Source organism: Curcuma longa, chromosome 21 (genome assembly GCF_044706935.1).
Source record: "Curcuma longa cultivar G26 ecotype Majalengka, Jawa Barat chromosome 21, ITB_CL_G26_1.1, whole genome shotgun sequence".
Taxonomy (NCBI): Eukaryota; Viridiplantae; Streptophyta; class Magnoliopsida; order Zingiberales; family Zingiberaceae; genus Curcuma; species Curcuma longa.
In genome coordinates, this window is record NC_133881.1 from 11,829,569 (window position 1) to 11,853,063 (window position 23,495).

A 23,495-nucleotide genomic window follows, 5' to 3' on the forward strand; every position below is an offset into this window, starting at 1 on the left:
TGAAAAAAAAAAAAGGTAATTGTTAAGAAAAACAGTATGTAAATACAGGCATGAAATAAACTGAGATGGCAAAAAGATATATTAAAAAAAAGAGGAAAAAATAAAAGGAAAAGAAAAGTGAATAGATGCATGAAAGATTTATAAATTATATTTCACCTCATAAATATTAAAAGGAAACAAGCCTTGCCCACGAAGCTTCACCATTTTTCTTATCAATTGAATTATTACTTGGCCATTTTCCTTATCGAATGAATCATTGTTAATGGAAAGCTCACCTTGTTAAACCAATTTGAAACTCCCTGTGTATTGACAAGATCTTGGATCAAGATCAAAAATCTGTGCTTTAAGGAATGAAATAAATACATAAAACACCCATGAATCAAGACTCATCCATATGTAATACTTTGCCAATCCAATCCAATCCTCAAAAAATATGCCAAAAGTTTTGAGTCAAAATACAAGCAAAGCCACACATATAGGATACAAACTAGTTAGCTGTTCATCAAGCCCCTATGATGAAGCAAAGTCATCATGCCACGGGTATCTCTGGAGCCAACACAAGTGACGGCTTGACATATTCTTCTTCATCCTTCGGGGGATGAATGGTAACGAGATCTGGAAGAGGTGTGGTAGGACCTTGCTTTCCCTTTGGATCCCAATCCAGCATAATCTTCACCTTGATTCCAAGAACACCCTAAGCAGGGGAGAAAATTTCAGCATATCTTTGACATACCCGAGAAGGATGTAAAGAAATTTAGAATGAACTTCAAAGTAAAAGCAGGGAGAAGATAACCTGTCGAAGGAGAACATGCCTAACTGCCGAGTCAATATACTCCTTGACTGGCTGCCCAGAAGAAATCATGTACCCATCCTTGAATTTCATAGATTTAGCACGCTGTGCCCTAAGTTTTCCACTGACAATGACCTGCAGTAGATCTTGATATCAATTAAAATCTCCATAGAGTATACAGCTGAGAAAATTATACCTCGCACCCCTTTGCGCCGCTCTCCATGACAAACCTCAGGACACCATAGCAGGCCCTGAATCAAAAGAAAAGAAAAATAAGACAGATATCTGATTGCAGAAGTACATGACATACAAGGAATTTATAAAGAAAAATACCGAGGTATTAAGGAAATGATGTATAAAGATAAAAAAGAATTTATAAAGTCAATTTTCTATAGAAACTATAACATCAGCAAAGAACAAAGTCATAAGAACTTATGAGAAATAACAGTTGTCAAATCAGTGCAGAACAACCGGTGGCAAGGAATTTTTTTCATTAGCAACCCATCACCATTTAGGCACAACTACAATTGAAAATTAACTTAAATCTATCTAGAAATTACTTCTTTTCTTGTTCGAATGACATGAGGGTGGAAGGGAAATTCATAGATATAAAAGCCAGAACAAATATATTCTTGAATGGATGATGACAATTGTCTTATAGATTAAGTTAGAGAAATGACCATTTCAAGAAAGAAGACATCTTTGACCATAAGCATTAGCAGAAAAAATATATCAGTTAACTAGGAGTACAACTAACCACTCCATTAATGAGATAATGAGGTTAAGGTAACAAACTCAGAAACTAAATAAGTCAGGCTAAATAAAAATTCCAAGGGACTATTCGATAGCAGAACTACAGAAACACCATTACATTGTAATAAAATGTTGGAGCATATTCCAAACTCCAAGTATATAAAATATACAAGAAGCCTGACAAACTCCCAATTCATTATATGAGCATAAGAACAAGCTATTAGACAATATGATGCCTAGAAGCATCATAAGCAACAATGCTCAAGAATAAAATAATAAAACAAGGAAAAAGAGGCAAAAACTCAAATAAATCAAGAAAACATAGTCTGTTCAGTAACAATAAGAGGCAAACATTATTTCGTTTTGACATGGAGTAAATGATTCCGTTGGTCCCTGCCCGACAGAAATAGGGCATACCTTGACAATATGTTAACCAATCAGAGCATAACCTAAAATTTCCTATTTTTAACATTCTCCTCATGTGTTGACACATCGATTGCACTGCATTTGTACAAGCAACACAAGTGGACTTACCTGGAGTGTATATATTTGAAATGCACTACAACTGTATTAACTTGTTTAAGTTTGATTGAGTGACCACTTAACTCAAAAGCTTTTGCAGTTAAAAGGGATGGGTTCATATCTTTATATACTTCCACTGATAGAAGGATCAGGCTAGAATTTTCATCTTAATACAAAATGAGGGAGGGAAAATATAACCAAGCCAGAACCAAAAAGAGTTGCACTATCACCAACCATGCATGGGTCATCTTACTACACAAAGTTGGTAGAGTAGCCTACTTCATTACCTTTGACTAGTCATCAGTGTCAACAAAGAGACAAGTGCAGGTTTGCCCAGATAAAAGAAGCAAACATACAAAACATTAACTAGAAATAAATTTATAAGTATATACCAAGGAGCTTCAGCCATTAGAGTAAAAACAACATAGCACCTAATTGCTACAAAGAAAACTTAATTTTGTCATCTTCCGACCCAAATATGGTACTGATTGGCCTATTTGTTTTATAGATGACTATAATCATGCAAGGGGTGAGAATTTGTGAGGCTAAAACCATAGTCATTAAGAGTAAGCTATCAAATAATTGAATGATATGCTCAAATTTTCTGTCAAATTAAGTGAAATCACACATCACACCATAACCAACAACAAAAAACCATCCAGTGTAATATATCCATAAATAGTCAAACAATTAAGACTTAATAAAGAAAATTGAGAACATGAAATGGAATACAAGCAAATTAGCAGAGTTGACAAAATAAAATAAAACGAAGCTTTCTGTGACAAAAAAAAGTGTGGAAATAATCCAAACCTCCTAACAGCAAGTCCTCCAAGAAGCTTGTAACGGAGTGACTCAGCCTGAGCAATGGCACAAAGCCCTCTATTGTTCACCTTCTCAGCGTATAGCTCGACCCCATTCTCAGGAAACAATTACGATAAAAAAGGACAGCCCGGTGCACGAAGCTCCCGCCATGCGGGGTCCGGGGAAAGGATCCATTGTACGCAGCCTTACCTTGCCTTTGGCAAGAGGCTGTTTCCAGGATTTGAACCCGTGACCTCTAGGTCACATGGCGGCAACCTTACCGTTGCGCCAAGGCTCCCCTTCTCAGGAAACAATTACGATATTAATAAATATATAAAGTTAAACATGCAAACTTCATAAAATAAACCTAATTAAAATATTATACCACTTAAACTTAAAATAACTAAGATATTTTAAATTCAAAATTAAATATACCACCAACAGAGTAGATCCCAAATGGACGAAAAATAGTGCTCAAAATATGTAGCTAGTACACCTGAAAATAACAAATAAATATTAAAAAATTAACATCAGTTACATTACATAAACTTGTTAATTGCTAAAAAGAAAAAAAAGTTTAAGATTCATTTCTCACTGCTAATTTATTTCACAAGAGATTTAAAATTAGAAGCTTCGCATAAATATCTAAGTTTCTGAAAGTTCATGCATGTGTATAGTTGGAACATATTAATATCACAAAGAAGGATGCGGGAATTAAATACTTGAGAATTGTGAAGAAGAATGAACAAAAAAAAATGGTGGATTATTTTACTGAGATTTTGAACTTTAATTCCCTTAGAACTATTAAGCTAAAGTTAAAAATACTAGATTATTTTACTGAGATTTTCTTTGCGGTTGATGACTTTAGAGATTCCTCCACTCCAAGGCATGGGAAGAACATTACACGAGGAAGATAATTGAGTAGTATTTGGTTTCAATCAAACTTATTTTTGTCATGGGAATCAGCTCATGAACAAAAGCTGCTCCAAGAAGCATCTATATAAACTCCTATTGGCAAAGGAATGTTAGAATAAGAAGCCAAATGGGTTTAGCACCATCTCAAGAACCCAAGAAACCATCTCAAGAACCCAAGAACAGTAGCCAAACCACAACGGAGGTGCCAATCGAGTGGGTGAAGCACTTAGAACAGTAGCCAAACCACAACAGTAGCCAAAATCCATTGCTTTGCTTTACTTGGGGCGATGAAAATATTAACGGGTGGCTGGCCGTGCCACCAGATCACCCACTCGCGCTTGGCCGCGCCACCAAGCTGGCGGCAGGCCGCGCAACCAGCCCGGTGGCCGGACGCACCACCAGCCCGGCGGCCGGGCCCGCCACCAGAACCGGCGGTCGGCCGCGCAAGAGGTCAGCTGCGGGGCCGCACCCAAGGGACCAAGGGGAAAAAAAATTTAGGATTTACCTGAGATGCCGGAGAAGGAGATCCGCCGAGAAAATCAGAGGAGATTGGAGAGATCGGCGCATAGCAGAAGAGAGAGAGAGAGGAGGAGAAGTCGTGTGTGCGTGTTTAGGGTTCGGGATGGGTAGAGAAAAAGAGATAACTAATTTTAAGAAATAAAATTAGCGACCGAACTCTTTGGTTCGATCGTTGATTTATGGACCAATTTGGAGTTTTATCGTTAAATATTAACGATTGAACATAAATTCGATCGTTAAATTTTTCTCATGTCGTCCAATTCTAAGATTACCAACCCAATTAAATTCTTCTCATTTCATTTCAGTCGCTAAATAGTGATCTATTTTTAACTTCGATCATAAATTTACGATCGATTAATGTTCTGTCACTAAAATAGTGACCGATTAAATTTCGATCGCTAATTTAGTGACCAAAGTTTAAAATTGATCGTTAAATTAGTGATCAAAATTTAATTGATCGCTAAATCTATCGTTATTTATGGGCTTTTTTTTTTAGTGAAACATGGTTCAAGAATTTGGATAGTATGGACTTACAAAATATTTCAATTTCAACGTATTTTATTAGGACAGTTTTTTCTAAATTAATCTAGAAATTTATTAATTTTTGATTTAATAAATTTTCGTCCTCAGCTCGACAATATAGATTTCAATGTGTCATAATAATTAAGAATCGACTTGCTGTATGGATTCAGTGAAATAAAAAAATAATAGATTAATAATTTAAGATTTGAAATTCGAAGTGAAGATGTGAGAAGATATTTGCATTTTTTTTAAAATTCTATAAAAATATAATAAATTTACTCCTTGAAACTATTTATCTAGTCATCCCTCTAATAAAACCATTCAATTTATCTAGTCATCCCTCTTATAAATCCACTCCGCTAAGCATAATTTGATAAAAGTATTAAATAATGCAATGTAGTGATGCACCTTCGTTTTTATCTTCTTAGTAAGAATTTTTTTTCTCATCAGTCGAACTCATGATCAGTTTAATTTTCACATAATAAGAGATATTGACGTCCTTTTCCCCAGTCAATCAACCAAGCAATTGTAGTAAATTTCTTTTATTAATTTTCTTTTATTTTTCAAACATCATGTAAAGAAAATGGTTGGAAACTAAGGAGTACATCTAGGTGTTCCCCATTTTAATTGATGCATGGGTATGGTGGTCCTGTTGGTCGCATCATTCAAGTGCGAATTTTATACCCAAAAACTTAATAGAAAAAATTGATCTATCACCAATTATTTAGTTTTTTAAAATTATGATATCATCCAATTAACTAAAATTCATAACTAATTAAACTAGTTTAAATTCCAAAATGATTCAAATCATACAAATAGATTTACGGCTTACTGGAATAATTATGATATCATCCCGTGTGATTGGATTGCTCTGTTTTTGGAACAGAGCCGTGGGAGGGGTGAAGCCATTGAAGATCAACCGTGAGCTAAGACTTGATTGGAACAGAACCGTGAGCTTGGATCTGGAGATTTGCTGGGGCAACAGAGGTGAGTCTTCTGGAATATTAGATCTCGATTCAGTTGAGAGTGGTTTCTTTTTAGAGTGGACTGATCAATAGCTTAGTACTGTTCTGTTGGATTTATGATTTTAGTGTTTGAATTGGAATAGATCTTAAAGGGAAGGGTTTAGATCTAAGTTGATTTAATTATTGATTAGTCTTTGATTAATGTTGATGTTGTTGATGGATGGATATAGTTGGATCAGGTGGGTTAGGTTTGACCTCGATTAGTGTATGGATGTTTAAAATCACGTATGACTCTATTACGAATTTATTAGTTTAATTGTTGTAATTAGGGATATTATTTATCCTATTGCAGGACCTTGATCTTTATTGGTCCTATTATATGGAGTTCGTATTTCTGGGGGTTCTGGTTATCGTCGATCATCAAATCAGGTGGGTACCCTGTACTTGGTCAATACAGGTTAATCTTCTGTGCATGTTATCTTGCTATTCTGTTGATATCCATGCTTTTAGATAGTATCTAGTTGATACTCTTGATGATCACTGCTTGATACCTGTTGTTGACCTTATGATGATCCTTGATATCATGTTGATAATCTTGTTAGTTGACTTGATACCCATCATATGACCTCTGTTTTGACTTATGTCTATTCCTGTTGACTCATGTTGACTCTATTGAACATGCTAATTAATCTTAGTTATTACATGTTGGGATGATCAGCATACATCCATGATAGTTGTAGTATTATTTGTTGTTGGATCTTACCTGCACCGTGTTGTGGTGCTACATAGGTAAGAGATTGCACTACAGTTGGGTGCGACCAGGAATAGCTACATTGCCCTCCTGCCATACTGCCCTCCCCACTTATCTTTAGTGGTCAGTTGTGGAGCTGTAGTATGTCATGTCTTGCCCCCCACTTCATTGAGCTCTGGGAGAGTGACTAGGGACGACGAGCGCGGACAGTGACGGATATTTTGATTGCGTTGATTGATGCATATACATGCATTGTTGGTAGGACTATTACATAGTTTACTTTATTCATATGATTATAGTTGTTGCACTTACTTGCTATGACTGTTGCACTTGTATGACATTACATACATGCTTACATGTACCTGATACCTATATCTGTTGCACAGTATCTTTCTGTTTCTTCTCAGTTGATATACCATGTTGGTTAGTTGATACTTATTACCCTGTTGATACTTGCTACCATGTATATGATATCTTGTTTCTTCTATACATGTTTACTCAGACTTGCATATCCTTGTTGTTCCTTCTGATTATCTTACATGCACTATTTCTTGTACCCACTGAGCATCTAATGCTCACTACCCAGACCCTGGGGTTATTTTGTTTTCTCCCCAAGTAGCAGATAGGTACTTGGAGCTTGGAGATTCGGTCGGCTACTGCTATCTCACCTCGGGAAGTTTTCTGTTGGTTGTGTTGGTATAGTTGTTTTCGTTCAGTTGTGGTTTTGTATCCCTCGTTAGAGTTGTAGAGTATTGGATCTATACTTGTTATCGGTTGTGGTTTCGAATTTTGATGTTTCCGCTTAGTATGTGTTGTTTTTGTCGCATAATTGCTTAGCTGTGCATGTGATTATTGTTGTGTGGTCGTATAGGTCTTACCTTGCATGTTTGTGTGTATCTGTGATGTGTATTGGACGTGTAGTCCTAATTCCAGCCGCCTGTGACTGTGTATTATATGCATGTATTCAGGGGAATTGTCATAGTTACTGGGGAGATGCTGTCGAAATTTTTCGGACGGCCTTCCCGGGGCGTGACAAACATGTTACTTTTGCAAGAAAAAAAATCATATGAAAAAGGATTACCTTCAATATGTCACTTGACATAAAAAAAATAAGATATTTTTCTCAACTTTGTTAGTTTTGAAGTCAATGTACATTGTTGATTCAAGAAATAACTCTAATTCTATTTAGCCGGGTGTCAAATGAGTATCTAAAGTTTCTAAACATAACATATTTTGCAAATGCATCTTTTAACTCTTGTCAAGAGAAAAAACCTATCTAACAAAAATTTCATTTGTGTCTACAATTGACCTTTGTATTGATCATGAATTCATAACATATGAAGCATCAGTTATTGGGAACTCCTCTAATTCACTACACTGATCTAGGTTAAAATCATCTCGATCAAATTGGATATCATTAGTTAAGAATTCTTTTGAATCTGTATTGCATTCATATTACTGTGCAATTCAAATATCATGATCTTCTTGCTAACTCCATGTTGGTTCAAAGTCTTCTCTAAATATCATACTAGTACTAGGTAGCCTATCTTCTAATCGACTTGCTTCTTTATTTAGATCAAATATCAAATTTCTTGTATTTGTATTTTTTTCACCACATTAGGATACTTAGAAGAAGATGGAATATTACTTAGGGAGACATTTATGGATTGTTGAGTAGCTTGCTCTGTCTCCTCCAAATTTAATTCGATAGATTCTAAAAATGAGAGAACTTCATCAAAAATAGGGTTGTCCTTAAAAAGAAAATTGTAATCATAATAATGACATAGACTAAGGTAGAGGTGATGTATAATTATAGTTTTGATCCTCATACAAGAAGTTATGAGTCCCCGGATGAATTTTGAAAACATACTATGTCCGACTATAAAGGACTAAAATATGAGACTTTAGGGCATTGTGAGACTAAGGAGCACTGTATAAACCTACAGAACTTGGATTTGTTCCCACTAAGCTAGCAAAGGCCATCAATAAGTTTTGACCAAAACCTATCGATGAACCTAGAAATTTTAAAATTATGAAATATGGCCATGGAATATAAGAGTTGATTGTGGAGAAGGTAAATATGGTATACAATCCTAATTCTAAGCCTTCTTTATGAAATTATGGATCCGTGCAATTGGCATGCATGATAAAAATTTTAAAACAGTGGCACTAGTTTTACAAGATCATAATCATTTTCAGAAATCAAAAAATATTGGTGTTGCTTTTCAACAATCAACACCATTATGGAGTTTTTGTATGATCAGAACCAATGTTTCGAGATATCATAAAACATTGGTGCTAATTTTCAAGGACCAACACCATTATGGTGTTGTTATTTAAAGAACAAAACCAAAGTCTAAAACTTTAAAAACCATTTGAGCATTGCTTGTAATGCCTTCAAGTTGATAACTTTGGGCATATTTGGACTCGAGATACTATAGAAACCTACCAAACTTGGAATGTGTCTAATCGAAGCTTGTTAAGTTTTAATCGAAATTCATTGATAGACTTAAGGAATTAAAATGGATACATACTGGAAGCAGCAGGTAGTGTAGAGAATGTAGTTATGGTGTGAAAGCCTAGTTCTGAGTCTTGTAAATGAAGTTATGGGTCCGTTCTAATTGGTACAAAGTCTAAAATTTTAATAACCATTTGAATACTATTGAGAATGCCTTCAAACGATATCTAGGGTACATTTGGACTTTGGGACACTACAAAATATACTGGACTTGGAATAGGTCCAGAGTTTGCTAAGTCCATCAACGAATTTTGATCGAAACTCATTGATGGATCTAAGAGATTTGAATTTCTGAAAAATGGTCATCAAATGAAGAGGTGAGTGTGAAGAAGACAGATATAATATGCAATTCTAATTTCGAGTCTCCTCCATAAAGTAATATATCTGTGTGAATTAAAATGTATGATGAAATTTTTAAAATGGTGGTGCTAATTTTGTAAGATCAGAACAATGTTTCAAAAATCAAAAAATAATGGTGTTGCTTTCCAATGATCAACATGATTGTGGTGCTGTTTTTGAATGGTCAACAATCCATCTCCAAAGTTTTTCTTCAATTTTTTTACTCGATTAAAATTCCACTGAACATGTATTTTGTGAAAGAATAGTTGTGTGTAAAATAAGAAGAAATAAGATAGGTACAAAGCTCAACATGACATTTGGGTGGCTCGGATATCACTTAGCTTGGATATTTTGAAAAAAAAAAGAGAAGAATAAGATTAGCTATTTAAGGGGGGAGATATAATTGGAAACAAATGCACCCTTTGGGAATTTGGAAATTGTGATGTGCCCTTGAAAATTACACAACTTAGAATGCGCTTTTTAGTAAATTGTCAGAAAAAATGTTTAAGTTGTATAAAATATCTATAATATATAATTTACTAATTTATTTTGTATACAAATATCTCTTTAACATTCGATAAGCATGTTTTTCTTATTATTTATATATATATATATATATATATATATATATATATATATATATATATATATATATATATTGTGAGAAAAAATGTTTAAGTTGTATAAAATATCTATAATATATAGTTTACTAGTTTATTTTGATACAAATATCTCTTTAACATTCGATAAGCATGTTTTTCTTATTTTTATATATATATAAAAGACTATATAAAGCGTCAACAATATCATATTGACTCTGACAGAGGAATTATTGGCTTCGGAAGCACGAGAAGAGGTGATCTCTTTGATGCGGACATCCCAGTAATCTCCATCATGTCCAAATCTTCGATCTTCATGCCTTGAGGAAGCTTCCAGTCGAAGTGGAAGAGGAGGTGAGCCAGTCCAAGTTCCACGGACGCCAACCCAAATGTAATGCCGGGGCAGATCCTTCGCCCTGTACCAAATGGAATGAACTCGAAGTTGAAGCCCTTGAAGTCCACCGGGCTGCCCTCAAATCTCTCTGGCTTGAAGCTCTCTGCATCAGACCCCCAGTACTGCTCATCTCTACCCAGTGCAAATGCATTGATGAGCACTCGAGCTCCGGCAGGCACTCGATATCCTATGACCTCACACGTCTCTGTGCATACTCTCGGGACCAACAGAGGGGCAGGAGGGTGGAGCCGCAGCGTCTCCTTGATCACCAAATTCAGATAACTGAATTTGGGGATGTCACTCTCTTCGAGCTTGGTCTTCCCTTGCATAGCCTCCCTTATCTCCTTTTGGACTTTCTCCATTGTCTTGGGGTTCTTGATCAACTCTGACATAGCCCATTCAATAACCGTTGATGATGATTCCGTCCCTGCCAAGAATATTTCCTAAAGATAAGAAGAAGCTATTAGCAATTTAAAGATATACAATAATAAACATTAATTCTTTATATGTGTATGTAATTCATTTACCATGATGATGGCCTTGACGGAGTTGGTTGTGATTGGGAATTCTTGATTTTCTTCATCCTTAAGCTTGAGAAGTACATCGATGATTAGATCCTCCTCTGCTGCCTCGGCGGCCAGTGCAACTTGACGCTGTGCGATGATTTCGTCGAAGACTTTGTCGAGCTTTGCGTGAACTGCCTCTAACTTTGACTTCAATCCCGTGAGAGTGTCGAGGAATTTGAGCGAGGGGTACATATCAGCCACTGCAAAGCTGCTCACGCAGCTAATTGCCTCCTTCACCAGGTGCAAGAACTCCGCCTGCTGTTTGCATTTGTCGCCAAACGCGACTCGGATCACATTCGCATTGATCATGGACATCACCATCTCGCTTAGATTAATGACAGGTGTTTGAGCAAACGCCTTGCGGGCGATCTCCCCCGTGAGCTTACGGACTGCATCCAAGCGGATGGCGGCGTAGGACTTGACGCGCCGGGAGTTGAGCATCTCCATGGCGTAAATCTTCCTCCTCTGCTTCCAGATGCCACCGTAGGGGACCATGCTGACTCCATCACCGTCGTAGAACAATATTCTGGAGAAGGTCAAGTCTCTGGGTCGGTCAGCAAATTTGAGATCATGGCGCTTGATAATCTCCTCCACGGCCTCCACGGACGAGGCGACGACTTGGTAGACTTGTCCGAGTCGGAGACAGATGAGGGGGCCATGAGTTCGGGCGAGTTGGAGGAGGATACGGTGAGGGTTGTCGCCGACGAGTTGGTGGATGTTTCCGATGAGGGGAAGCCTGGGCGGGCCGGGTGGGAGAGGAGCTAATACTACTTGTGCTCGTTGCTTATGCACTCTGCTCCTTGATCTCATTATCAGTATAGTTATGAAGAATCCGAGGAAGAGAGTGACGAAGAAGAAAGGGGAGAAGAGGGAATAATTAGCTTCCATGGCCATGCAAGTGGATCGAGTAGTAAAACACTTATATGCTAATGTTTGTGATCGGATTGATTGAGCTCTCTTCCTTGCATGCATTTATAGAAGATCTAAAGCTCACTTAGTCATCACCGTATGCTCTTGTACCATTTAAAATGCATACTTCTTTTACTATTCAACCCTCGTGCCCCTCCAAGTCAACTAAATATTTCTTAGGCTGAAGAACCAGTAAGCTGAATTTTATGCACACTATATAAATTGATGTGACTGTATTAGCCAATTTCAATTATTTGTATGAGTTGAATCATTAATTTTGAAATTTGAACTAATTAAATTAGTTATGAATTTTAGTTAATTGTATGATATCTTAATTTTAAATAACTAAATAATTGGTGATAGATCAATTTTTCTATTATGTTTTTGGGTGGCTAGATATTAATTGGAAATTAGATTAAGATTGATTGGATACTTAACAGTAAAAAAGTTTAAGTGAATTATGTTAAAGAAGTTTATAATATTATTCACTTTAGGCCTAAGCTCTCATGATTTTATTTTTAAACTTTACCCAAAAGGCCTTAATACAATGAAGATATCTTTCATTTGATAAACTCATGATCTTTTTCATGTATTTTCAATATGAAACTTTGATTGTAACCCTAACAATGAGAAGTCCCAATAGATCAAGGTTGAACGGATATTGGGCAACAAAAAATCTTGACAGTCAAGGGTGACCAAATGTTAAGCAAGGAAGTCTGGGTAGAGTGAGGCCAATCAGATATCAGGCAAGATGTGATTTAAGCCTTGAAAAGGTTGAACTTAGGGTTAACAACCCTAAACTCCGAATTCGGGATTTAAGGAAAGAAAAGGAGGTTTGCTGTGTGATTAATCAATTGATGAGGTTCAATCGATTGGTGAGCACATCAACTGATTACTCAAAGTCAAAAGCTTGCCAAGTTGATTCCCCATTCGATTAGGCATTATCAATCCAATTGATTAGTATTTAAATTTCAAGTAATCTCAGTCGTCAATCCTGTGTCAGTGATCATTCAACAAACATTCAACGATCATCAATCGATTGGCGAATAAGGTCAATCAACTGGTAGGCATAAATTAACTCGAACAACAACTGTATAAATAGGATTTTATTTGAAGAATAAAGTGCCGATTCTTGAAGTTTTAGAGATGAAATGTTATTGCATTTAATTTTCATCATCAAGAGACAATCCAAAGTGACAGTAAAGCATTTAAAGCAAAGCTTTCTTCAAATTGTAAAGTGTTTTTCTTTTCATTTGTATTTTGTTCTTTGTGTTTGTGTTGCTTGTAAACAATAAGTGTTGTAAGAGGTTTTTCTATCGCCAGAAGATATAAGAAAGAGAAAGAATAGTGGGGATAGATCCCTAGGACTAGGCTTTGGAATAGTCATCTTAGGCGACAACGAATCAAGTAGAATCGATTTGTTTCATGTTTGTGCTTTTTTGTATTTTTATTTTATTTCTGCTACGCATTAACCTTTTGTAGACGAACATGAAATTGAGATGAGACAATCAAAGTTATTCACCCCTTCTAACTTACACTGATTCTAACATCTTATTCTTTTCACTGAATCTATTTTGGAGTATCCAAATTATTCTCACACAAATCCATTTGAAAAAGTGATCTAGCAAGAAATTTATTAATAAAAAATAATAAATTTCATTAATTTAGTAGGTCAACATCTTCCTCACCTCACCTAATGTTTGTCAAATTAAACATTAATAGAAACTTTGAAAAACTCATTAATTTGCCTTAAATTTCAAACTATTGAAAAATAAGATCTATTCCTCTTTGACATAGAAAAAATCTAGTCAATCCCCCATCGAAAAAAATCTTTAAATCGAATACAAATATCTCTAATATATAATTTAATAACTTATCTTGTAAAAATCACTATCTTTTATTTTCCATATATAATTTGTAGCCACACACCACACAAAACCGCATAAGTTTCAATGAATTTTATTTTAATAGAAGGAAAAAAAAATAAATTTGTCTTGTTCCTCCTTTTTCAAATTTAATTATGTACGAAAATCAACTTACACAAACTAAATTCACATTAGGAAAATTAATTTTGAGGATTGATTTAGTAGACAAATTAATCAATTTTATAGAAAAGTGTGTTTTGATAGTTGTTATGGGTTACTCTACCTTCAAAAAAGTCAAGATCGGGATCGATTGGCAGTGACACATAAGATACAATACTTGACTTCGTGCTTGGCTCTGAATCCAACTTTGACTGACCTCCTCGACTTCATGATCGAGCTCATGACCGACTAGCTCCTTGACTGACTTTAATTAAATAAGAATAACCTGATTTGTCCAAAGAAATATAAATCAAATTCGATCGAAAAGATGGTACAATAAATGTATCTTCTAAATTCAAATATACATTGTTTCCTAATAAAGTTAAAAACACCTATTGTTTTTACTTTGACCTTCTTCCTGTTTCCTGTATAGATGTATCTTTCACCATCAAACGGCAGATGGTTCTTAAATTGAAAAGAGAAAAAATAAAAAACCAAACTCACGTCAAAATAGAGCACATGCCAAAAGTATACAAAATAGCATGTTAATAGATTTTCTTTTATTGAAATACCTGACATAACATTACAGTTTATCTTTGATTTAATTTATAATTTGTTAATTAGTACTGAAAAATTATAGCTCATGATTTTCCTTAATAGATCATATAATAGATTTTCTTTTAACTGACATATTGTGTACACAACATACAACTATATACAAACTATATTAATTAATCATTATGTTCACACTAATTTAGTCAGCCACACCATATTAGAAAACCGTATGTTGTAAATATATATGATTTCAATTATTTCAGTAAATGGTAAACATATTTGTATGATTTGAATCATTTTGGAATTTGAACTAGTTTAATTAGTTATGAATTTTAATTTGTTAATTGGATGATATCATAATTTTAAATAATTAAATAATTGGTGAGAGATCAATTTTTTTATTAAGCTTTTGGGTATAAAATTCGTACTTGATGATGCGACCAACAGGACCACCATATCCATGCATCAAAAATAATAGAAATTTACATGATGTGAGGGTTAGAAATAGGAGAACGAGCATGTTGACTAACTAATTAGTGAACTTAAAGTCCAACTTGCTTGATTCATTGACAGGGGAAATTAAAAGGACGTCAATATGTCTTATTATGTGAAAATTAAACTGATTGAGTTCGATTCATGAGAAAAAAGTTTGTCAATAAATTTCTAGATTAATTTAGAAAAAACTGTCCTAATAAAATACATTGAAATTGAAATATTTTGTAGGTCGATACCATGCAAATTCTTGAACCATGTTTGTTCATAAAACGTCGAAGCTATCATACAATTTGGCCTAAATTTCAAGCTATTGGCGTTCATAAATTATCAACAATAATTTCTTTAGAGCAATGACTAATATATAATTTATTAATTTATTTTGTATAAAAATATCTATTTAACATAGGATATGCATGTTTTTCTTATTTACTCTGACAGAGGAATTATTGGCTTGGCAAACGCGAGGAGAGGTGATCTCCTCGGTGCGACAAACCCAGAACTCTCCATCATGTCCAGATCTTCGATCTTCATGCCTTGAGGAAGCTTCCAGTCGAAATGGAAGAGGAGGTGAGCCAGTGTAACTTCCACGGACGTCACCCCAAATGTCATACCGAGGCACATCCTTCGCCCTGTACCAAATGGAATGAACTCAAAATTTAAGCCCTTGAAGTCCACCGAGCTACCCTCAGCTACCCTCAAATCTCTCTGTGGAGAGGTGGCTTGAAGCTCTCTGCATCAGAGCCCTCGAACCGCCCACCTCACTGCTCATCTCTACCCAGTGCAAATGCATACCCAGTGCAAATGAGCACTCGAGCTCCAGCAGGCACTCGGTATCCCATTACCTCGCACGTCTCCGAACATACTCTCGGGGCCAACAGAGGGGCAGGAGGGTGGAGCCGCAGCGTCTCCTTGATCACCAAATTCAGATAACTGAATTTGGGGATGTCACTCTCTTCAAGCTTGGTCTGCCCTTGCATAGCCTCCCTCATCTCCTTTTGGGCTTTCTCCATTGTCTTGGGGTTCTTGATCAACTCTGACATAGCCCATTCAATAACCGTTGATGATGTTTCCATCCCTCCCAGGAATATTTCCTAAAGATAATAATAAGCTATTAGCAATCGAAAGATATATAATAAACATTAATTCTTTATATGTGTATGTAATTCATTTACATGATGAAGGCCTTGATGCAGTTGGATGTGATTGGGAATTCTTGATTTTCTTCATCTTTAAGCTTGAGAAGTACATCGATGATTATATTAGATCCTCCTCAGCTGCCTCGGCGGCCAGTGCAACTTGACGTTGTGCACAACCGACGTCAGTTCCCTAATTCTCCTACCCTTTTCACCTACACCAGCCAAACAAACAGGAAAATAGCATTCAAAAAAAGAACACAACAGGAGAATTACACTTAAAATTTATCTCACTACTAACCGAGAACATTCTGGGTACGAGTTGCCCGTATGATGATTTCGGTCCGCATTGGCGTAACTCTGACCTCCACGCCCGAATATCCATCCTCCGCCAGTTCTCTGGTCAGGACCTCGTTCAACTCCGCAAAGAACACCCCATCCGCCACAAACTGCGACACCGAGACGACATCGGCGAAAATGAGACACGAAGAAAAAATTCGTTAGGAAAGGAGGAATCTTGGGTTAGACCTTTCTCTTCTTACTCATCTGGCTCGCCATTTTTTTGAGGAAATGAAAGTGGTGAATTCGCCTCCGCTGTTCGTTCGGCACAGTATGCGTTCGTTTATGAAACCCTAGAAACTGAGATCGGGAGCGCGGTCGGGGACGTTAAATACCGGTTAACTGGAAGGATCGAGCGGTTGGAAAGGAGAGAGATATAATGAAGGATTTAGATGGATGGTTGAGATATTGTGTGGATCAAGATCAAATGCTCTGTTCACCCATAATAAGATATTGAAGCTAGGGTTCATCAAAGCCCTTATAAACAAGGATAGTCCCCGGGACAATGGTGCCGCAGTAGAACATTTAGTTTATCAACCAGACACCTATGGTTCGATCCTCAGCTACGACGTATTTGTAGTAATTTTTTTTCAAATGGGGAGCGTAATCAAAGGATGCTGGGCGTCTGAGCTAGCCACTGCATGCACTTCTCGATTTACCCAGGTGGCCGGAGCTAACTGGGATTTATTATTTTTTTCTTATAAACAAGGATATCCACATATAAATAAAGCTATAACATCAAATTCGACCCACCAAATAAATTGTAAAATATAATATTTTAATCAATGAACTTATAAATATATCAAATACAACTCTAATAATAAAATCAAATATGTTTAATACATTTCTAATAACAAATTATATTTAAAATAAGTTAATGCATAAATGTGGGATTCCATTCTTCAGAATTGATTGATGTAGTATATGGGCCATTATTGTTGATAAATAATAGTGTGTTAATTGGTTAATGAGTAGAATTGTCAAATGAATCAATCTATGATAAAGTTGGTTAACTCATCAGAAATTCATCATATAACGAGGTGAAATGGACACACCCACTAACTTAGTGGATTAGGAAATCTCCAATCCCAACGCAAGACGAGTTGCGGGTTAAGCGGATCAACCATGGATCTATCAACAAATTAAAAAAATATTTAAAAATTTAAGTTTGAATTATAGTTTAAATTGGTCAAGTTAAAATTTTTAATTTTAAATTATGGTTTAGACGGATTAAGTCCACTAATCCATTAAATTTTCTATTTTAATTTTAAAATTTGAAGAAATCAACTAATCCAAACTTACCACGGGCCAATCCACATGGGTCACGGGCCTAGGTGAGTCGGCCCATCTGAACCCAATTCAAATCGCCAACTATATTAATGAGTTGATATGTTTTAATTAATGGTGAAAGTTAATGGTTTTTGAAATTATCCTGATTCAATATATTTAAAGTCATGATTACGTAATTGAGTTAGTAGATGAGAGATAATGAAATAATAATTATATTATGAAATTAGTAGTTAATATTGAGGAGCTAGTAAGTATGAGTTATGTATTAATTTATAAATAGGTTATTTGTTTATTAATGAAATTTATTCTATCATTCTTCTTGTTTATCCTCTTCTTTCTATTATTGTACAAAATTCTATAATTTCTAATAGTGGTATCAAATGAAGTTTCAAAAAGAGTCCCATATCTTCCGAAAGTATTGTACAAGCCAACCACTCCTCGATTTGATGGTTACTATAACCATTAGAGCATGCTCATGCATAATTTTTAAGGTCCAAAGAATATTAGACCATCATGACTTCTAAAATTGTAGAACCGACATAAGGTGTTACGCTGATAGATACACATTTGAATGATCTTAAAGTAAAGAATTATCTCTTCCAAGCTAGCTATTGATCACTCAATTTTGAAAATAATTCTGTACAAGGATACCGTTAAAGATATTTGGGATTACATGAAGAAGAAGTACCAAGGTACACCCAGGACTAAGAGGCAGCAGCTTCAAGCATTTCGTTCAAAGTTTAAAATGCTCAAAATGAAATCAGGGGAATCAATTATAGATTATTTTTCAAAAATTATGGCAATCGTCAACAAAATGTGGATCCTTGGCGATCAAACAAAGGATGTTCTTATTGTTGAGAAAATTCTTTGATCTATGACATCGAAATTTAATTTTGTTGTTTGCAAAAAGCAAATGATATAAGTCTACTTTCAATTGATGAATTACAAAATTCATTGTTAGTTCATGAGTAAAAAATTAATTAACATGAAAAAATATTAAAAACTTTTTTAGAAAATCACTCTACAAATGGTAGAAGTGATAAAGGACGAGGAAGAGATAAGGGCAAAGCAGAGGAGGAAGGAACAACGTTGGAATCAATAACAAAATCAATATCAAAAAATTAGTTTCAAAGAATAGATAGAGGATATGGAGGTCATTATTCAACAACTAATAGAATAAATTCAATAGACACATCCAATATTGAATGTTACATATGTCATAGGTATGACCATTATATATCAAAATGTTATACTAATTTGAAGAAACAAATGATGATCAAACTAACTTTTCATAAGAAGAAGAAGTATCTCTTTTGATGGTATGCCATGAACAAGAGAAAACTCAACAAAATATGTGGTATTTAAATACAGACGGTAGCAATCGCATACGTAGAAAGAAAGAGATATTTTTTGACTTGAATGAATCATTTTGCAGTTCTGTCAAATTTGGTGACAACTCTACAATTTATATTATGGGAAAAAGAAAGGTAACAATTCAAGTAAAAGAGAATTCTACCCATGCTATTTCTAATGTTATTTTTGTGTTAGATTTTAAGACTAATTTATTTAGTGTGAGTCAATTACATGAAAAATGATAAAAGATTTTTATTAAAGAAGGAATTTGTTGGATTTGAGATGCAAAGTTGGGTTTGATTGCTCAAGTTAAGATGACAACAAATCATATGTTTCCACTTTATCTACACACTACATCTCATTAATGTTTTTCAAAAAAATTAGATAAAGAGGCATGATTATAACACTTTCGCTATGGGCATCCAGGCCCGGCTCTGGGCATAGGCGGGTAAGGCCTATGCCTAGGGCCCAGGTTTAAAAGGGGCCCAAAAAAAAATTTAAATTATTAAATTATTTAGAGATAATAAATAATAAATGGTTAAAATCGGATCCAGGAAATCTCGCCGCTTCCCAATACCGATATCCCCTTTCTCTCCCTGGCCTCGTTCGACGCGTCTCCTTCTCCCGTTCTCTTTCTCCTCGCCTCGTTCTCCGCGTTCTCCTTCTCCCGTTCTTTCGTTCTCGTTCAACGCCAACGGCCAATCTCGCGACAGCCGACTGTCGACTCTTCATCTCCTGGCGACGCCGGCGAAACAGCGATCTCCTGTCGACGCCGGCGAAACAGCGATCCCCTGAGGGTTCTCCTCGCCTAGTCCCCTGAGGGTTTTCCTCACCGACGCCGGCGAAACAGCGATCTCCCTTGAGGGTTTTCCTCACCGACGCCGGCGAAACAGCGATCTCCTGCCGCCTCGCCCCTCTGGACTGGCCGTCTTCCTCCGTTTAGGAAGAGGATTTGACAACCATACATCCTAAAAAGGAAGAAACAGAAGAGAAATCTGAAGTTCCGGATGGACCTGATACATCATCTTTTACTGCATTCTTAATCTCTTTGTTGTCATCTTCAAAGTCAGGCAATCATCCTACTGGAGATCCAAATGAGCACCATGCAAAAGCAAAAGAGACGATTTCAACATCTGCATCCATTGAAAGTAGTGGAAGGATATCTTTATTTACTAGAGGCAGGAGAACACTTAGAAAAGTTATCAACAAGACTGCCAAAATAAGGGCAGCTTATGAGCCAGAGTTGTCTGGAAACAACCTAAGACCAGTTGCAAAGGATGATAATACATATTTTGATCTACCAGACATGTCTGAACAATCAATGCTTCTGTCGGATGATATTCGTGCTGCCCTCTACTCCTCACTCCCAGCATTAGTTAAAGGGACAAATTGGGTGCTGCTATACAGGTGCTGTAATTTGTGAGATTATTATAGAAGGGAAAGGAATGTTGCATTTCATTTGTTCATCTTTTTTGTTTTTTAAATGCAGCACACGGAGACATGGGATTTCTTTATCACTCCCAGCATTAGTTAAAGGGACAAATTGGGTGCTGCTATACAGGTCCTGGTTATTCTCTCTTGGTAAACTGAATAGTTTCTAAAAGAAATTATATTTTTGGGTAGTCAAGCTTCATCATTCAATATCGCTAAGACATTTTTAAAATTAAAATTTTAACTTATTTTAAAAAATTTTTAAACCCACCATTGTCGATTTCAAGTCCGAATAAAAAAGGGTGAGAGAAAATTTTTTAAAATAATAACAATCATTTTTAAAAAAAATTCGCCTAGGGCCCTCCGTGGGCTTGAGCCGCCCCTGTGGGCATCTAAATTTTAACGGATTGAAAATGCTACAACAGAAAACTATGGTGATCAGTCTTCCTTATATTACAACTCCTTCTTAAGTTTATGAAGAATGTGTTGTTAGTCAATCCCCACAAGGAAAATCTTTGAAAGCAAATATAGCATTAATTGAAGTTGTCCATTCAGATATTTGCAGGTCAATAACTCTACATTCTAATAGAGGTAAAAGGTTTTTACTTTTATTGATGAAAAAATCTTAAGTCTTTGCAGCTTTTAAAAATTGTAAAGTACTTGTTGAGAAAGAAATTGATAGTTCAATTAAAGTTCTATGTATCAATCATGGTGGAGAATATAACTCACATGAATTTGTAAATTTTTGTGTGAATCATGAGATCAAAAGGAAACTTATATTAGCTTAGACACCCCAATAAAATGGTGTATGCAAGAGGAAGAACTGTATTATCATGAATATAAGGCGAAGCCTTCTAATGACAATTGGTATTCCCAAAAAATTTTGGCTAGAAGTAGTTAATTGGAGCATCCATATAATTTTTGAATGTGTTGCATATGCTCATATTCTAGATAAAAAGGAGAAAACAACTAAATAACAAAGATTGTGACTCTACCATCTTTGAAGTGATCGTCAAAGAACGAAAATGGAGAAAGGCTATGAATGATGAAATTATAACAATTGAAAAGAATAATATATGAGAGTTATATGATCTTCCTAAAGGGCAAAAGACAATTGGTGTAAAATGGGTTTACAAAACAAAACTAAAGGAAAATGATGAGATCAACAAGTACAAGACACGTTGGATACAAAGGTACTTATATAAGCAAGAATTTGGTGTTAATTATAAAGAAGTTTTTGTTTCGGTGGCAAGACATGATACAATCAGATTGGTGATAGTGATGACGGCCTAAAATTCATAACATATCTTTCAGTTGAATGTAAAATTAGCATTCCTCCATGAAAATTTGAAAAAAGAGATATTTAATTTATCAATCAACTTCCTGGTTATGTGAAATTTGATAATGAGCATAAATTTATAGATTAAAGAAAACTTTTTATGGATTAAAATGAGCCCCACAGGTTTGGTATAATCATATAGAAACTTATTTTTTGAAGGAATATTTTCAAAAATACCCTTATGAACATACTATTTTTTACTAAGATTGAAGATGGAGGCAAAATTTTGATAGTTTGCTTATATGTAGATGACTGAATCTATATTGGAAATAGTATATCTATATTTGAAAATTTTAAAAATCCATGATGATAGAATTTAATTAAGATGTCTGATCTTGGTATGATGCATTATTTCCTTGGTATTAAAGTGTGTGCAAATTTTTATTTCCCAAAGAAAATATGTGTAAGAAATTCTAGATAAATTTCAGATAATCTTGTTTATTATAAAAGTGAGGATCAAATTGCTAATATACTAACAAAGTCTCTCAAATTTTTTGCATTTCAAAAGCTCACAAAGTTATTTGGTATTTATACATGAAGTTTTAAAATTTGAATTCTCATTAAACTGATTGTTGCATTTGGAATATCAATTTAAGGGAGGCATTATTGATAAAATAATAGTATTAATGAGTTAATGAGTCATATTTTAATTAGTGGTGAAAATTAGTAGTTCTAGAAATTATCTAAATTCAATGTATTTAAAGTGATGGTTATGTAATTGAGTTAGTGGATGAGAGATAATGTGATAATAATTATATTATGGAGTTAGTGACTAATAGTTTAGAGTCAACGAGTTAGTAAGTATGAGTTATGTATTAGCTTATAAATAGATTATTTATTTATTAATGAAAAATATTGGAAAAATTATTTGATCCTCCTTGTTTATTTTATTTTTTATTATTGTTTAAAACTCTATTATTTCTAACTGTTATTCCCCTATAGATTATAATTGTTTGATGTCTTCTTTTTATATATATATATACACCAACAAATTAAACCTTCATTTACCGAATATAATATAATGTCGAAGCTTTTTTAGTCATGTGTTTCCATTTACATTTTTCACTTGGCTAAATAATAATTTATTTTTTTTCCAATTTGTTCCTACACTTTATTAACATTTTGAATGCGTTGGGTTTTCTTAAAATCTCATATAAATAATTGTAGTATGTAATATTTGTAATATCATGGCATCAATTACAATAAAAGACAAAGATACAAAAGTTAGCAACTTTACTGGTCTTTAGTCCCACATCGCCGACACTTGGTGTATCTTACGCAGAATAAACTATAAATTAATACAAACTTCATTGGTCCAGTCACGTAGCTGTGTGACGAATACAAAGCGAATTATTCTTTCGCCTTTTACTAAAGAATACCGTGTATTCGTTACTTCAATCAGCGTATAATAATTTTTAGAGGGCTCTCTTGTGACAAGAGAGCCTCAACAAATTATAAATTAAAATTTTCCTTAATAATTTTTTATCGCATTTATTTTTTTATTGCTCTTGCAATAATTTATATTAAATATATTTAGACAAAAAACAAAGTATATATTTCTTTATTTTTAAATCATGGACGTTGTGTTGTGCATAATTATCTAATGACTTTCGATATTGTTAAGTGTTTATTTTTCATTTAAATTTTGAATTCACATAGCACTTATAAAATCG

At 34.8% G+C, this 23,495-nt stretch overlaps 3 protein-coding genes, 1 non-coding gene and 1 pseudogene across 8 annotated transcripts; 2 read left to right on the top strand and 3 right to left on the bottom strand.

Annotated features, from left to right (window-relative positions):
• Nucleotides 1–375: 375 nt before the first annotated feature.
• On the bottom strand, nucleotides 376–4,350 carry LOC141814608 (small ribosomal subunit protein uS3x-like). Of its 5 annotated transcripts, none has more exons than XM_074702547.1 (6): nucleotides 4,287–4,350; nucleotides 3,302–3,362; nucleotides 2,876–2,922; nucleotides 987–1,041; nucleotides 794–925; nucleotides 376–694 (listed from the first exon to the last, which is right to left on the bottom strand). In XM_074702547.1, exons 4-6 carry the CDS (start codon nucleotides 1,011–1,013, stop codon nucleotides 530–532), a joined length of 324 nt encoding a protein of 107 aa, XP_074558648.1. In that variant the 5' UTR covers nucleotides 1,014–1,041; nucleotides 2,876–2,922; nucleotides 3,302–3,362; nucleotides 4,287–4,350; the 3' UTR covers nucleotides 376–529. The 5 variants fall into 5 exon arrangements, with proteins under 5 accessions (XP_074558648.1, XP_074558647.1, XP_074558646.1 ...); XM_074702546.1 differs by having other exon boundaries at nucleotides 2,876–3,165; XM_074702545.1 differs by lacking the exon at nucleotides 4,287–4,350 and adding an exon at nucleotides 3,705–4,004 and having other exon boundaries at nucleotides 2,876–3,165.
• A 5,851-nt stretch (nucleotides 4,351–10,201) lies between these two features.
• Nucleotides 10,202–11,851, bottom strand: LOC141815181 (alpha-humulene 10-hydroxylase-like). The gene is made up of 2 exons (XM_074703105.1): nucleotides 10,916–11,851; nucleotides 10,202–10,831 (listed from the first exon to the last, which is right to left on the bottom strand). Exons 1-2 carry the CDS (start codon nucleotides 11,846–11,848, stop codon nucleotides 10,202–10,204), a joined length of 1,563 nt encoding a protein of 520 aa, XP_074559206.1. The 5' UTR covers nucleotides 11,849–11,851.
• A 3,512-nt stretch (nucleotides 11,852–15,363) lies between these two features.
• LOC141815182 (alpha-humulene 10-hydroxylase-like) lies at nucleotides 15,364–16,023 on the bottom strand (annotated as a pseudogene).
• Nucleotides 16,024–16,112: 89 nt separating this feature from the next.
• LOC141815183 (uncharacterized) lies at nucleotides 16,113–20,653 on the top strand. Its single transcript, XM_074703106.1, has 4 exons — nucleotides 16,113–16,136; nucleotides 16,201–16,303; nucleotides 19,994–20,459; nucleotides 20,542–20,653. The coding sequence occupies exons 1-4, from the start codon at nucleotides 16,113–16,115 to the stop codon at nucleotides 20,651–20,653; spliced, it is 705 nt and encodes a 234-aa protein (XP_074559207.1).
• A 2,493-nt stretch (nucleotides 20,654–23,146) lies between these two features.
• LOC141815709 (U5 spliceosomal RNA) lies at nucleotides 23,147–23,265 on the top strand. The gene has a single exon (XR_012600583.1). It is a non-coding gene; the product is annotated as a U5 spliceosomal RNA (small nuclear RNA).
• The last annotated feature ends 230 nt before the right edge of the window (nucleotides 23,266–23,495 follow it).